The sequence below is a fragment of the Micropterus salmoides genome, unplaced genomic scaffold (genome assembly GCF_014851395.1).
Source record: "Micropterus salmoides isolate LMB-PRFRI ecotype aquatic unplaced genomic scaffold, ASM1485139v1 Ms_hic_scaffold_7, whole genome shotgun sequence".
Classification (NCBI taxonomy): Eukaryota; Metazoa; Chordata; class Actinopteri; order Centrarchiformes; family Centrarchidae; genus Micropterus; species Micropterus salmoides.
In genome coordinates this window covers 5,196,372-5,212,744 of record NW_024044459.1, presented here as the reverse complement: position 1 = coordinate 5,212,744, position 16,373 = coordinate 5,196,372, and the positions used below count along the sequence as shown (strand labels likewise).

General features: G+C 39.9%; 1 protein-coding gene across 3 annotated transcripts in view; it reads right to left on the bottom strand.

Annotated features, from left to right (window-relative positions):
* Positions 1–12,215, bottom strand: part of unc5db (unc-5 netrin receptor Db) — a 191,026-nt gene extending 178,811 nt beyond the window's left edge. The window contains exon 1 of one of the 3 annotated variants that reach the window (XM_038703670.1): positions 11,772–12,215. In XM_038703670.1, coding sequence (XP_038559598.1) covers positions 11,772–11,856 — 85 coding nt within the window. In that variant the 5' untranslated portion in view covers positions 11,857–12,215. The remainder of the gene's footprint in view (positions 1–11,771) is intronic. The other 2 variants (XM_038703669.1, XM_038703668.1) reach the window with 2 other exon arrangements.
* Between the last annotated feature and the right edge of the window lie 4,158 nt (positions 12,216–16,373).

Below are 16,373 nucleotides of genomic sequence, written 5' to 3'. Positions count from 1 at the left end.
GTGGATAATCTTTGAGAGACTAATATGTTTGAAGGTTGAATATTTAAGTAAATTGTGATGTGTAGAAGTAGCTAATTAGATTTTTTCTCCATACTCTGCACTTATAATAATATCTATGGTGCCACGGACAGAACAGCTCTCATTTGTGTTAAAGAGGTGTGGTATTATGGTTTTTGGCTTTTTCCCTCTGCTTTATTGAGTTATATATCTTATTTGCGCATGTACTAGGTTTGCAAAGTGAAAAAGCCCAAAGTCCACCCCAAAGGGAGTTCCCATCTCCCACAGAAAACAATGCTCTAAAACTGCATGAAAACAGCTCGTTTGTCCAGCCTTTACTTCCCTTTCTTGTGACGTCACAATGAAAATACGTGTCATAATGCTCACTGAGCGTCTAATCCGACACGCCCTCAAAAACACAGGTGGAAAAACACTGAGCTGCAGCACACCTCTCCTCTCCCCTCCAAACACTAGCTACCCTCCAGGCAGTCAGTGGACATGAAGTTGTTCCTGTGATGTAGAGACAGAGCTTAGTTAAAACTTTATGGATGAAAGATACTTTTGTTACAGATTAATAACTCACCACTCTGAAACTCTTGCTCCAGTCCAGATTGCCAAACTGGTTGGCAACATGTAGCCTACAGCTGAATCGAAGCTGTTTACCGTCTTTTTGCTGACCTGCCTTTCTCTGCTTCTGATTGGCTAGTAGTCCTTAACTAGGAACAAAGATCATTTAGAGACAAGATGTATCACTCCATAGCTAAAATGAAGCCTTCAACACAGAGTGAAAAGAGGAGCTGCAGCAATGTGCAGTATAAATATGGTGTTTTTTGAAAACCATGTAAACCTGTTCTGGTACAACCCCTAAATAAGATTTTGAACCTGAAAATGAGCATAATACCACCTCTTTAAAGTCAAAATGTCCTAGGGTATAATATTATTATTATGTATTAGTTGTTCAGTGTATGTAACATTTGAAAGAACAATCACAGTAATATTCAAGTTTTACATTTTTGATAAATACTGTGTATATTCCAAAATATTTACAAATGTGTTAATAATATACAACAACTTTTATTGCTGACTGAATCATTTACTAAAGGTTCTGAAAATGGCAAAAATACTGTATCATAAAATAAAGGTTTGAAAGCATGCAGTGAAGATTTTTTCCACCTAAAATAACATGAACCTGTCCTAAAATGATTCTAGTCACTGGTTACTTATTGGAAGTCTTCCACAAGCAGCACAGTGCTGCCCAGAAGGCCTCATTTAACTCATGTCCAGCAAGTGTTAATATTATTGTATTCTTAGTTTTTTTTTTTAAAGTAAACATTTTACTAACAATTTAATGTGCAGTAATTATTAAGTGAAGCCCATGATAACCACTCCCCCTTTTGGGGGATGGTCTACCGATGAGTCTAGTTTTTAGTGTTACTTTGGTTATTAATGTTGTTCAGGTTTTATTTTCATATCATATTTATATATGAATCACACAACAAAGCAAACAATATGAGGACATAAGTTGTTTGCTTTGTTGTGTGATTCATATGTGACTGAGCTACTCTACTACTTTCAAGGGGATTAATGAAGTATTTTATCAATCTTGTACCATAGCCATTTACCAGCAGAGAGAAAAGAAAAAAAAGGGCTTTAAACAGAAGAATTTCAGAGTGTCTTTGTTGAGTTGTCCTTGAATTGAGTTAATGTTCTACCTACAGGGGCTTTAAAATAACTCCATTTAATAAGAAAATACATCTGATAACTACTTTTTCACACTATTTTCACATAGCTGTGTCATCATATTTAGGGTAAACTTTGATCACCCAATATTGAGGGTTTTATTGAGAAATTATCACACACCTACCACTAGTGTCTGTAAAGATAAAAACCCTTTCCTTGGCATTTTCTGCAGCACCTGTGTGTGTCACCCACTGGTCACAAACAGTGTGGTCCAATGACTAACATGTGCCCACCACTGAGACAGAGAGGTCCTCCAGGCAGAACAGGACACAGCGAGCTGAGACTAACGCTCGGCAATGCATTCATCACAACTTGTCCTTCAGCACTGTTCTGTCCCGGTAGGCCTGCTGCTGCACCATGGATCAACAGAGGACATGTTTGAACAGCTGACCCAAGGCAATGAAAATGGGTACAGCAACAGCAAAGAACCATCAGGGTTAGCATATCAAAGGCCATACATCAGGCGTCCAAGAAAAATACCTGTGGACTATGTAATGGAGAGGGTTTTCTACAACTACTGGCCTTTCGGTGGAGGCAGCTCACACAGCTGGGTTTCTATCCTGGCTTCTTTCTTAGCTAAATAAATTTTTACCATTCACTCTTGTCTCTATGCTCTCTGCTTTACCTCTACAGCCATGCTAGCAGCTCTGTGAGGATGTATTAAGGCTAAAGGCTGACATCAACATGACACAACGCTCACAATGACAAAGTGAACATAAAAGGTTTTGAAATATTGTGAGATATCTTACGGGATGTAAAAATTGTTTACAGTCACCTGTTTGAGGTCGTGGATCTTCATCCTCTTAGCATGAATGTCTGAACCAAATTTCCCGGTAATCCATCCAATAGTTAGATGGTTCAGTTTGGATAAAAGTAGTGGAGCGACAGAGTGACATTGCCATCCTTATAGCCACTAAAATGACAAATTAAAACAAAAGGTGGTTGACACCATGCAATATACAAAATAATGACACTCCAACGTATACTTTGGTTCCAACGGATGGACTATGTGAGATTCACTCCAGGCCATTTACTTGAGATTGGCTGACATAGATTTCAGCCGTGACTCATACATCAAGGGGACATGTTTTTCGATAACAATATTGAATTCTCTCTGACTTGATAAGAGATGAGGCCTCGCCTTTCACTTGACTCGGATTCTATAGAAGCTCATACCATGATGCTATCAAATACAGCCATCAATGTAGGATAAATAAAATTTACACAGGACTGTGTGTGGGTTTCCTAATTACTATGTGTGTGTGCATGCAGGCGCACTCTCTCACACACACACACACACACACACACACACATCCCCCAGTACGCCTTATGGCTGCTTGGAGCTTTGCTAAATAGGATGCTATCATAAAGCAGCCTTGTAAAAAGCTCATCTGGTGCACACCATCTGTAAACACAGATATGAAGAAGTTCAGGGTGCCTGCGCAACCTGACACCTCTAAATTTGGAGTATATTACAGCACCAATGTAGTGCCAGCATTTGCTGTACAGCAGAGGCCAAATTAATGTGAAAAAACACACATTAGTGCAGTTTTCTATAAAGGCGTTGTTCTACTTGTGAGAGGAATTGCTCCACAGTACAAGTATGATTAATTACAGTTTGTGGTAATAAATATGTTTATTTAGAGCACATGTAAGAATCTTCAAACATTACAGAAGTTAATATGATTTTCAATTAATAGCTATTAAAGCACAGTTTTGTATACTACATTATTAAGGATATGTGTGTGTTTAGGGGGCTGTTCCAAACGTTATCACCCATACAGAGTTAAAAAAGAAGACTTTTTCTACTTGGCTTTTATTTCTATCCACAGTTCTTATCTATTATTTATGATTTATGAATATTCCATGGATATTTACAATATCATATATTTAACTAATGCTGTCTGGCTGTTGTTTTGATTCTTGCACTTCATATTATTGACTATACATGTATGTACACTGCAGACTAAATTGAGATTGCATCGTTGCTGCTCTAAATGTGTGTAGAAATATCAGCTAAATACCTAAAAAAAAAAAACAACTAATGAAATATCAAGACAGATGTCTATAAACCTTATTGCAGAAACAATACACCTTGTCTCTAGATCCTTTTGTCCAGGCAGTTTACTCTGCTTCAGTATTTTCTCCTCATCATTATACAGTACAGTGAATCCTCCGCCTACCACATTTAAATCTCAAGTGTTTTTCACCCTCAGGGAGTTGTTTCGCAAGTGTTGAGAAAACTAAAAAATCACAAGGAAAAAAGTGCCCACATGTATCACTCAGGGCTCACACACAGATTGCAATATTCAAAAAGAAACCTACTCGGCTGCAGTCTAGCCAGGACTGTGGAATGAAGACATGTGGCTCTAGGAGCACAACTGATTGAATCTCCTGACTGAGATGGATGATGGGTATCTGCAGCTTTGTTACATGATTTAGCACTGTGACTGAGTGGGCCTTCTCACCCTGTCCTGATTGCCGTCCCCTCAGATTAAGTATGATGGGAGGCTACAGCGTTCATCCAGGACAGATTAGGCCATCATGACTCAAGCATTTTCTGAGGAATTCTAAATGACACAAATCACCTGATTCTTGAGAACACATTGAGGGTGAAGGAGCGAAAGAGAACATAGATTACTAAAATGTCAGTATTTGCTGCTGTCTGTAATTATTTCATTCAGTACATATGCAGCTGCTGAAATATCTCAGTTTCCAGATGTGTTTGCTGCAACTGCAACATATTTTCAATATGACTCAATCTGCAGATTATTTTCTTGATTTACTTATTAATCGCTTGGGTAATAAAATGGGGGAAAAGCGTTAGCAGATGCCAAATATTTTTTGCATTTATGAACAGTTCTCTGTCAAAAGCAAAGGTTAGGCTCATACAAACAGCTGTCTGTGGCTGCAGCTCGTTCCCTCTGTGCACTGTCCATGGTTCTGAAATGACAGCTAAGCAATAGTCATGTATCTCTACCACTAATTTGACGTAGCCTCTGGGAGGGCACATCGGAATGATCTATTATGACTTCACTCCAAAGGTAATGCAAACAAGTTCACTCAGATATTGGTAGGGACAATCCTAAGGTCTGTAGTATGAAGCAAGTTCAGCGTACCCAGAATATCTTTTTGTTATCTGCCTTCATTAAACCCGACGTGCATAATCACTCAAGCGGTCAACACTGGTCATGAACTCGGAAAATCAACCCAGGGTTTCCCAATTCAGTTATGAGTGTTGTGATGACCCATGGTGTCATCTTGGGGTTTTGATGTTGCTAACCTGTAGTTCTGTTTGCTCTGCAGGTGGCTGACTGGGGTGATCTGGAACCCCTGCTGTGCCCAGTGTGTTCTAAAGGTACTTGTCCTGCCTGCAGACTAATCACTCAATCTGCTCTTTCCCACTGGCACACTACATCTTGGTTTGGTCGTGTTTTGAGGTTATCTTTATGTTTTTGTTTTGATTTAGTCTAATTTGGTTTAATTTGATTTAGAAAATATTATTTTTTTGTTTTAAAACAGACCCAAGAGCGGACTTCAAGTAAAAATGTTTACTGACAAAAATATGGCTGAAGGGTAGGAAGAGCGTTACTGGTGATGGCAGGCAGAAGGGTGGTGAGAATGGCTGGAGAAGGGCGGACAGATGTGTGAGCAGAGATGGTCCGGGTAGAAGCGGTGAGTAATTGCAAGTTTGACTTGGTACCAGAATCCTGGAGCACAGGAGTAAACCACATTATCAAAGGGCGAAAAGAAGAGTAGTCAGAAAAACAAGTTTCACTAGAAAGAGTTTTGGCCGAGAGCTACTGTACCACAGGATAGATGAAAACAATCTGGTAATGAATGGCAGGAGACCAGAGTGTCAGGTGCCCGGAATGTGGATCACATCCACACACAAAAACAGAAACACAAAAGGAAGGAGGGAAGAGAGAAAAAACACTGGAGAACACAGAACACAGCTAGAGTCACAGTCACAGCCGTGACAATACTTTTTGTTAACAGTTTTCTTTGGTGTGGCAGCAGAGCGGCATATTTTACAAACGAAGAGAAAGCTATAATATTAGACAAATACAAAGAAGTTAAACACACAATCCAGGCTGTCTATAAGTTCACTTTGTCTTTAGTTTGGTGCTGGGCAGGTGAGTTTATCAGAGCTTTTCCACTAAAAACAGCAGCCTGCTGCTAGAAAACAGGTTCAAAGTGGTGAGACTAAACCAAAACAGTAAAATTGTGCGCCGTAAAGCTAAGACCTGGGCTTGTGGCTTGGTGCTTCTTACAACTTTCTGTTGTCAGTCATCAGCACACCTGATCTGCATCCACCACTCACCCGCTCTATAAAGACTAAGACTCTACACTTCCTCTGTCTGCAGATCTACAAACACCTGGACTTCATCCCTGCCTGCCAACCATGCCAGCCAAAACTCTCAGCCACACCGGATCAGTTACTGGACCCAGCTCACTCACTCTTCCGGCCACGCCGTCCACTTCTGCCCCGCCAAAACACTCTGAAGAGTACCCCCTCAGTCCATTACTTTTGAACTGTAAATAAAGTGTTGAACTTGCTGCTTGTGTCCATCTGCTTTTTGGTTCTGGTAAAAATTCCTGATTAATACAATTATTTTCAAAAACAGGAGGAGCTCTACATTTGTGTAAATCATATTTTGCCAGCAGAATCAAATATTATAGATATTCAGTCTAATTATGGCCATGGTATTGGTCTCTGGGCTTAACCATGTCATTTATTTGATTTGATTTAAAACATCTTGCTGTTTGTTAACTGTGTAAATTAACTTCAGTTAGCTTTTATGTTGTATTTGATTTAATGTTGAACAGGGCACCTTTATATTTTCAGAAAATATGCTTTCACAGGATAATTGTCATTTGCTTGAGCCTGTTGATGGCACGGTTCAGGGTGGTTCCACCGCCGCCTCATTTTGAGCCAGAAAAAAAACTGAAAAATATTGATTAGTGCAGCTTCACTGTTTCTCATGTTGGCCATAGAAATATGTTGCTTTAAGAGTTTTTATTTCTGTAAGCAGACTTTGAATAGCCCACAGCTGTGTCAATCTCAACCTCTTTCACCACATTTTGGTTCTCTGTCCTGATTTTTCTGACTCGCGTACAAGAAGATAAGATCCCATACAAAGGTTTGGAACCAGGCCATTATACGTCTTTGCAGCATAAACATAGAGATAACATATAGTAGCTGGATAAAGTCGAATGTCTAAGTAGCATGCAGTCACTGCAGAACCCAATGAACTGCAGGCCTGATTGCTGACTACATTAAGCCTCTTAGGCAGCACGTTGATGAATCCACTCGTTGAAATGTGAAGGTAATAGTCTTGACGTAGCAAAGACATAACTCACCAACTGTACCTGCAAAGTCCCCAAATGACAGGAATCCCGAGTAGGAGCCAGTCCAATATGAAAGAGGACTTTGCTTTTATTACCATCATCATTACTGTATATCATTTCTGAATGTACAGCCATTTGGTTTCATTTAAATGTAAATCTGGGCACTGAACTGCGCACGTTGTCACCCACGGCAGCCTGACTATGATGATTCATTCTGGAATCGGCAGGGAAAATATAAGAGCCCCTTTACTTTCTCTGAAGAAAAATAACAGATTTGACCTTTGTATGTTTTCATGAAAGCCTTGTACACAGGAAAATATAAAAACCTTGAGATTTTTTTTTTCTAGAAAACAAAAGCAGCCACAGTTTTGTGAATCTTTTGTACTCTGCTATGTCTCTTTCTTTTCTTTCTCCCCCCCCTCCCCACCCCCAAACCTGAAGAACAAGAACAAAGAGGTACAATCCACAGCGCAAGGTCAAGGGTGAACTAAAGCCCGGGGAGAATTGACAAGTCCACTTGTCAAATAAGGTTGCAGCGGCAGAAAACAGAGAGGCACGGCATCACACGCCATGTGGCAATGGTTACTTCAGTGAGACTTGATACAATTGTGCATCTGTGGAGCTGCAAGATGTTGGATGCTGCTAATGTTTATCAAATGAGGTGACCACCAGGGGCCTGGGCACATGTGCAATCTGACTTTCCACAAAGGCAAACCTTAGCAGCTCCACACATTCTTCTAATCATATTTAGCATTAGGAAAACTTACAGAAGAGCATGTTGAATTACTGGCAAATGAACTGGGTGACATCAGCAATCCTCAATCAAATATCACATAATCCCCTTACTCATTATTTTTCTTACTCTATACACAACAGCTCTCTCTTGCTAAATCACATATCACAAGAATTAATCATCAAGTCCCAAATAAATACGCCTGCGTGTCAAATGAAATCAACAAGAGCCTCATCAGAAGCCAGGTTATATCAAATATCAGACAGCCTTTTTGCATCTCTAAGTAGGGCTTCATTAGGAGATAAATACATGGTAATATGCAATAAGTGATCTATGAGGAAGGCCCTTCTAATATCACTGCTCAGGAAACTGGACTTTGAAATATCTCTAATGTGTTTCATGACCAGTACTGTGCAACACGATTGAAAAGCCTTTTAAAGTTTCCCTCTGGACCACGCCATGCTTTTTCATGGACACGTTACACAGAGGAGCCCTCCTTTGTGACCCCTTGCGTGAGTCTCGTTCCCAGCCAACGAGGCCTGCGAATATCACCACTGTTCCTTAAGAGCTTAAATCTCGCTGAGCGCAAGCTAGCGCTATCCGCTGCGGCCGACTGCTGTGTTTGCTGCTGTTTGGTTCATACAGTCAACCGTGTGGGGAAATGTCCGTGTGACACCTGTCGTTACATCTATGGCCTTTGAGACTGATGTGATGTGCCGAGAAATGGCAACACAGAAGGTGTTTGTGCTGTATATGAGGAGCTGGAGACGCAATGTCACTTTGATTCCTGTAGCCACAATGGATGCTTTAAGTGAAATTTCTATGTAGCTGCTTCTAGAGCTAAAATAATTGGTTGATTAGTTGATTATTAATTGACAGAAAATGTATCTATTTTGATAATTAATTTAATCATTTCATTCTTCAACACCTAAAAATTTTAACTTCTCACAATAGTTCACAGAATATCGTTGTGTTTTTGATTGATGCTCAGATAAAACAAGGGACATGAAGATGCCACTTTGTATGATGGACATTTCTATTCATAGACAAAAAGACAAGAAAAGACTGGCAGATTAATCACAAGAAAAATAATTGTTTGCTGCAACCCTTCAGTAGATGTGTCTGTGTTAACAACAAAAGCCACAGTCTCTTTAAGTGAGAAACCACAGATTTGGCCTGTTTGCCCAATATAAATATTCTGGGATGACATAGTCTATCGCACAAAGTGATAAATATAAACACTGAATAACATTTTAAATCAAACTGTCTTCTAACCAGCAGTGAACAAACCCTCCATCCAGAAAACATCTGACTCACAACTGTTACATCCTTTGCCTCTTTGAACTTTTCTTTATGAATCCTTTGGTGCACAGTAGAGCAACATAGTTTGGGAAACGAGATTCCTCAGAGGAGTTGACTGATGTCGGGGTTTTTCGGTATTGTAATCCCTCAGTTTCAAACGCTGCCATTTTGGGAACTAATGATCAAAACTGTATAATGCATGCTACTGCACACATTTAACATAAAAACTATTTACTAGCGCATATTTGCATAGAGCAAAGATGCACATCTGCTTGTATGATAAGCCTTTTTATCTCTAGTCTGAATAACTGTTTCCCGAGCTAGGGTTTAAGGGTCACAAGATTATTCACGGTGCAGGAAAACATATATTTGTTTCTATACAAAATTCCATCTTTCAGATATTTCTCTAATCTTTGTTTTTCTTGTGGAATTCTGGATAGTTTTGTCGAGATAACCCCAATGATGTCATCAGCTAACCCAGATGATGTCATCAGGGTTTAGGCTTGAAACATACCATTTTTAACAGAAAGCCTGCATTACAAAAGATGTGTATGTGCATTCTTCAGACAGTTAGGGTCTAATGAAAAATGCTATCAATCTGCATTATGGAACTTAACCTATGCTAGGGACCAAAGGTCAGCATATCTTGGCCTCTGCTGCTTCAAACTGTCTCTTGTGAGTCCCCCAATGTTATGTTTAAGCAACAATAAATAGCTGGAGTACCCCTTAAACATCTCATAGCTCATAACTACACTGTATGAAACTGATAAGGATTCTAAGGAGACACTGTTTCATTTTAAGGGGTCACAAACCAACAATGGTGGGGGCCACTGGTTTAGATGCAAAGCTGGATTGTAATTATTGTTTTCTTTAACAGATGGCCTTAACAGTTTTGCGAGAATTTGCTCAACAAGACATGGCACCTGTTTGCCTTTCACAAAACCGAAAAAAATACTGTCCTTTAATAACGTTCTTTTCTACACAGTCACATGCACGCTGCATACTAAACTCTTAAATGCAACTTTAGTATTTGGTGCACAATTTCCTCACAATACACAACACAATGTAATATAAAAACCATCCATTCCACCAGATTCACCAATAAGATGGAAAAGCTGGAGTGTTCCTGTGCTCAGTCTAACAGGCGACTTTGCACACCCTTGTTCAGTGACTGTAGTGGGCAATGGAGTCGTGATGCTATGACCTCAATCTATTACTGTGCGCAGTTCAGCTCCGTGGGCTGCCATACAGTGACTTCAGAACATGTGGCTCCACAGGGGGAAACGATAATATCACAGCAGATTCGAATACCATCACTTTGCACACTCACCTATAACCTACATCACCAGGGATCTGAAGAATCTGTTCTGTGCCGCAGCCTTTACAGTAGACAAAGAATGATGAACATTTTTCAACACAGACAAAATCAGATGTTTTTGTGGAGTGGTGTGCTCATGTTGTAACATTTGAATAAAATGGATGAGTTTCAATACAGCAGCTACAAGTCACTAAAACATCAGCTATGCAAAAGTCACTACATCAAATTCCCCCTATATTGATTACAAATCAATATTTTTCTTGATTTTTGTTCTCTATTTAAAAACAAAACAACAACATTAAACTGGGACAGATGCCCAGTCCTCAACAGGCTCAGAATCAGAAGGAGCTTTATTGCCAAGTGGTGTTTTACAAGAAATTTGCTTTGGTGCTACACTAGACAAACATACAGTTTACATAATAGTTGTAGAAATATAAATATGGAATAAACAAATGCAAGTTATGTAAGAATAGTAAAAGATTAGAGAAAAATAATACAACTATTTGCAGAGAAATAACAATGTGGCAGATATTTACATGTGGTCCCACTTGGCACAGCCACCCCAGTATCTTTATTTCTTTAACCACATGGGCACGTGGGTTAAAACAAATGATCAAAATGTTCCTTAAAAGTGCATGGGACGTGGGCCATTCCGCCCTTTCAAAGATCTTTTTAGGCGCTTAGTGGCACAAAGCTTTTATTATTTTGTGCTTGAATTCAACATACTGTGTCCCTGCGCCCTTCTGAAATAGCCTCCCATACCCACTTCTTTAAAAATACACTGTATCCAATTCATGATATCGTTTTAAAAGGAAGATCGACGTTCGCAGAACCACACCATAAACTCCCCAAAATGCGTTGACATGCCTGTTGCACAGGCGTGCCTGTAATAAAGCGCATCCTAAATGCAGCGCGGTCATGATGATGGATTCATTAAGACAGCGAGAACTCAGTGAAAATGGAACAATTAACATCGATTTGAGGGGAATGTGAAAAAGATCAACAGTGTGGGAACTTGACATTGCGAGCCGTGGCTTGATAAATCAATATCAGAAGCTCTGCTGCACATTGGGGAACAGAAAGCTCAAACAGTGGCAATAAGTCCGTGGAGGAATCAAAAACCCACGTTGAAAATTGAATCTTCACAGTGGTATGTTTTCAAATCTCCAGACAAAGCCCACAGCTTTACAAACAGGATAGAAGCGTGACAAGGGGTGCGTAACCACGAGGATGGCACAAGCAGAATGCTTTTTTAACAAGCCGGGTAAAAGCGTGTAAAACCTAGTGGCACCGAGTGTAGCCATGCATGCACCCGGACACAGCTCTTACCTTTGGAGATCACGGATACTGTGCAATAAACAAGGAGCAGGAGGCCCATCATGGAGAGGTAACGTCCCTTTGTCAGCGCACCCATACCGACCCGTAGCTCTCCACGGATACGCTATCGTGGTAACGGCGCTCCGGATCTCCGGTGCCTTCTCTTGCCTCCTCCGACCTGGACAAGCCCCGGAGCGGCAAGTTCCTCCTGTATACCAGGGAAGAGGGCAGTTTGGCGCTCTGGTAGGAGAAAAAGAAGAAGTGAATGGCTTACGGGCTGGACTGCTGATCGAAAGGGAAGAAGCATCTTCACTTCACTTTTGCTGTGCGTGTGTGCGCAGCAGGGGAGACGTGCGCTCCGAGTTTACCCCCCTTTCCAGGCATCATCATCCCAGAGCCTGCCTCGTGCTAACCAATGGCAGATTGAGAAAGGCGGGGAGGAGGAGACCGAGGGGGTAGGCTAAATGCAGGCCTACTCACTCAAACATTTCTCTAACTAAAATGCAGCAGTCCATCACGGCATGCTTTGTTCTTACAGTTAGGTTTAGGGAATATTGGCAAAAGTAGAGAAAAAACATAGCAGGCAAGGAGTTAATTCCACTTAATTGGTCACTGTGACACAGCTGGATCTGATATTTCATTCAAACATGCAGCCTGGTGGTACATTTCAAGAGCCAGTGTAGACAGTCAAGATGTGTGGTCAGTGTAATAAATGATTATTCCCTCTTCAGTCATACAGAGCAGAGCCACACTGACCCTCAATGCTCCGGCTGCCAAGTACATTTCTAAGAACTGTTTCTTGGCATTCTTTCTCTGTTATACAGTCATAATTAAAAACTACAAAATATTCAGATTTGTTTGGGGCACACAATTCACACACTGTCACAAAAATGTGAATAATTTAAAAAAAATCACATGATGAAAGTGGCCCTGCTGAAAAGATGAATTACCAACTGGGGCCCAAGGCCCTCAGGGGTGCCAAAGACTCCAGATTCAAAGTGTGGCAATTAGTTTCTGGTAATTTTGTTGATTGCACACTAGTTTGGTAATACCGTATGCACCACTCATACAACATTTTCACATTTGTATCTATAATATGGAAACAAACACAGTATGATGAGGGTTTTAAGCAATGGGTAGCAAACACAATTACAACTTGCTTAGAAAAAGAAGGAGAGGTTGAGAGTTTTCAGAATATAAGACAAAAATAATTTGGGGATACATTAATTAGACAGATACCTGCAAGTAAGGGATTACTGGAAAAGAAAACAGAGCCCCTTAATGAAATGAAATGGCGTGATGTATAATCAACTCATAAAGAATCATTTTGGCATTACATCAAGGATTGTTGACCAATGATAAGCACTGAGCTAAAAAATGGGAAAGAGAGCTTAATATTGAGATTTGAGATAATGAATGGCAAAACATGTGGAAGATAAACTCACACACGGAGGAGGGTTTTCGGTGAAATGTAAAGCCGGATTTATCCTGTGTTAAGGTTTATGCCGTGCATGCATTGCCTCAGAGGATACGCTGCAGGTCACGGCAGCTACAGAGATACCATGAGTGGACCGCAAGCACTGTGATTGGTGGGATTGGGCTACTTCTGTTTCCTCCTACAAGTTTCTGATGGAGGTAGAGATTGTTAAGAATGGAGACCACAGTAAGGATGTTGAAGACTCGGTCATATTCTCCTTTTAAGTAACACATCTAACAAAGTGGTGTGTCATTGAACCATTTCAGAAAAAGAGGGTGCAACAAGGTGACATGTTTAAAAGAGCTCCAGTCAAAGACGTTCTCACTCCCAACAACTTCAAAGTACGGTGCTGCAGATACCCCTAAGCGTAAGTTTTGCATGTGCAGGGCTCTGCTTAAGTTAGTAATAATAAATACCCAAAATCCGGTTACATTTGTGAAACATTTTGTCACGTGGTTAACATTGTGAAATGCAGTCAGGTTTAGTGTTAAGTTACAAGCTTCATGTATGTCCTGATTTATTCACTAAGTTTGTTTCCACTGCCCTTTGTTGGATTTTGTTTTTATCAATACACTCATCTTTCCAACTCATTCAGGCATAACACCTTTTTTTGTGATAATTTGCGGTGTTTCTACTAAATTTTATTATAGTTGTGGATTATTTGATGTAGATCACTCTTTTTTTTTCGAAATGTCATAAAATAACAGTGTTTTGTGTAATGGTATTTTAAGTGTAACAGGTAATACTAGGATATAAGGTTCCTATGAGTTGTATAGCAGGATAAAGTTCTTTTTCATGTAAAAATTTGATGATTCCAGCTTCACAAATGTGAAGATTTGCTGCTTTTCCTTTTAATGATTTGAATAATTGTAATGTTTGATAATAATGTTGAGGTTTGGACTGGTGGTTGGACACAACAAGCATCATGAAGGTGTCACTTCAGGCTCTGGGTAACTGGGACTCATTTCTCACTATTTTTCCTATTCTTTACAAACCAAACAATCAATCAGTCGATTAATGGAGGAATGGCTGCAGTCTGATACAAAAATTTTAAATAGTTCAAAATGAGATCCACATTAGCAACTACAGCAGTAAAATAGTAATAATAATAACAGTACAACAGTAACAGAGGACATTTTACTGCACTGAGTACTTTTAAATTTTCCTGATTACACTTTTATTACCAAGTATCATTATCATCAATATCATCACTTTCAATGCCTGACTTACTTGCAACAGAGTATTTTTACAGAGTGGTATTAGTACTTTTAAGTAAAGGATCTGAATACTTCGTCCACTACTGAAAAATCCCCCCCCCCCCCCCTTATACAGGACCAAAGGCTGATAATTGTTGAAGAAATCTTCTTACAGGAAAAAAAAGACACTTCTAAAGATTGCAAGATGCCCAAGTGGGAAAAAGTCCTCTTTATTTTCATCTATTGGCCTTGGCACTGAGGATTAATGAACACTTCAGTTGGAGACCAAAAGGCACAGCAACTTTCTATTTGCAGTTTGCAATGTATATAATTTGTCTGTCATCTGTAATTTAAAAATTGTCTATGTTAATGACACAATTGAAAGTGGAATATTTACTTGAGAGCTACAAAGAATCTCCTCCTTAGAGACATCTGCTTAGTCTGTATCATCTATGATGTCCTTGTTTCACATATATTGGAGGGAAGGCTAAAAGCTACTCTTTACAGTCTTATCACCACATTTTCCATTAGGAAAACAACGTACAGGCTTAAAACCAATAGATACTGGGCCTAAATATTTTGTCGAGCATTATGCATGGCTTCCATTTAAAAACCTTTTTAATGGAGTTTGTTGTTACTTTCAAAAAGCTACCACTTTATTTCCTGTTTATAATCTTTGCTATTCTGACAAAATTTTAGCAACTCTGCTGCTGATGTATGGAATATTTCTGACAAGCTTTCTGTCTATCAAGCAATGCTCAGGGTGTTTCGTCAGGAAGTTCTTGACCTGATTTTGTGTTGCACATATTTCGCATTCAATTATGTTTTCACTCTCATCTGACTCAGATGTGATGTTTTGTAATCAGCGTGACCAGCAGAAACCTGTATGGAATGGCTATAAAGTTGAATTTATGGGTACTAAGAAAATCACATACTGAAACAAGTGAACTTTACTACATCTGATTGCATTGACAAAAAATATATCTTTATCAGAGACAACTGTCATAATTATGGCAGCTTGACTGAGCTGGTAATTGATTGGTAGTTGGCAAATGACCAGAACTTAAATGTTAGATAATATAACATGAAAAACCTTCACAAGTTTTGTGTTTTGTGCTGAACTGCTATACAAATACACAGTATCTCACAAAAATGAGTACACCCCTCACATTTTTGTAAATATTTGATTATATCTTTTCATGTGACAGCACTGAAGAAATGACACTTTGCTACAATGTAAAGTAGTCAGTGTGCAGCTTGTGTTACAGGGTAAATTTGCTGTCCCCTCATAAGAACACATCACACAGCCATTAATGTCTAAACGGCTGGCAACAAAAGTGAAAATGTCCAAATTGGGCCCAATTAGCCATTTTCCTGGTGGTAGGAGTGTCATGTGACTCGTTAGTGTTACAAGGTCTCCAGTGTGAATGGGGAGCAGGTGTGTTAAATTTGGTGTCATCGCTCTCACACTTCCTCATATTGGTCACTGGAAGTTCAACATGGCATCTCATGGCAAAGAACTCTGTTGTCCCAGAAGGAAGCCTCTTGTAAAGATGATGCACAAGGAAGCCCGCAAACAGTTTGCTGAAGACAAGCAGACTAAGGACATGGATTACTGGAACCATGTCCTGCGGTCTGATGAGACCAAGATAAACTTGTTTGGTTCAGATGGTGTCAAGCGTGTGTGGCAGCAACCAGGTGAAGAGTACAAAGACAAGTGTGTCTTGCCTACAGTCAAGCATTGTGGTCTGGGGCTGCATGAGTGCTGCCGGCACTGGGGAGCTACAGTTCATTGAGGGAACCATGACTGCCAAAATGTACTGTGACATACTGAAGCAGAGCATCATCCCCTCCCTTCAGAGACTGGCCCGCAGGGCAGTATTCCAACATGATAACGACCCAAACACACCTCCAAGACGACCACTGCCTTGCTAAAGAAGC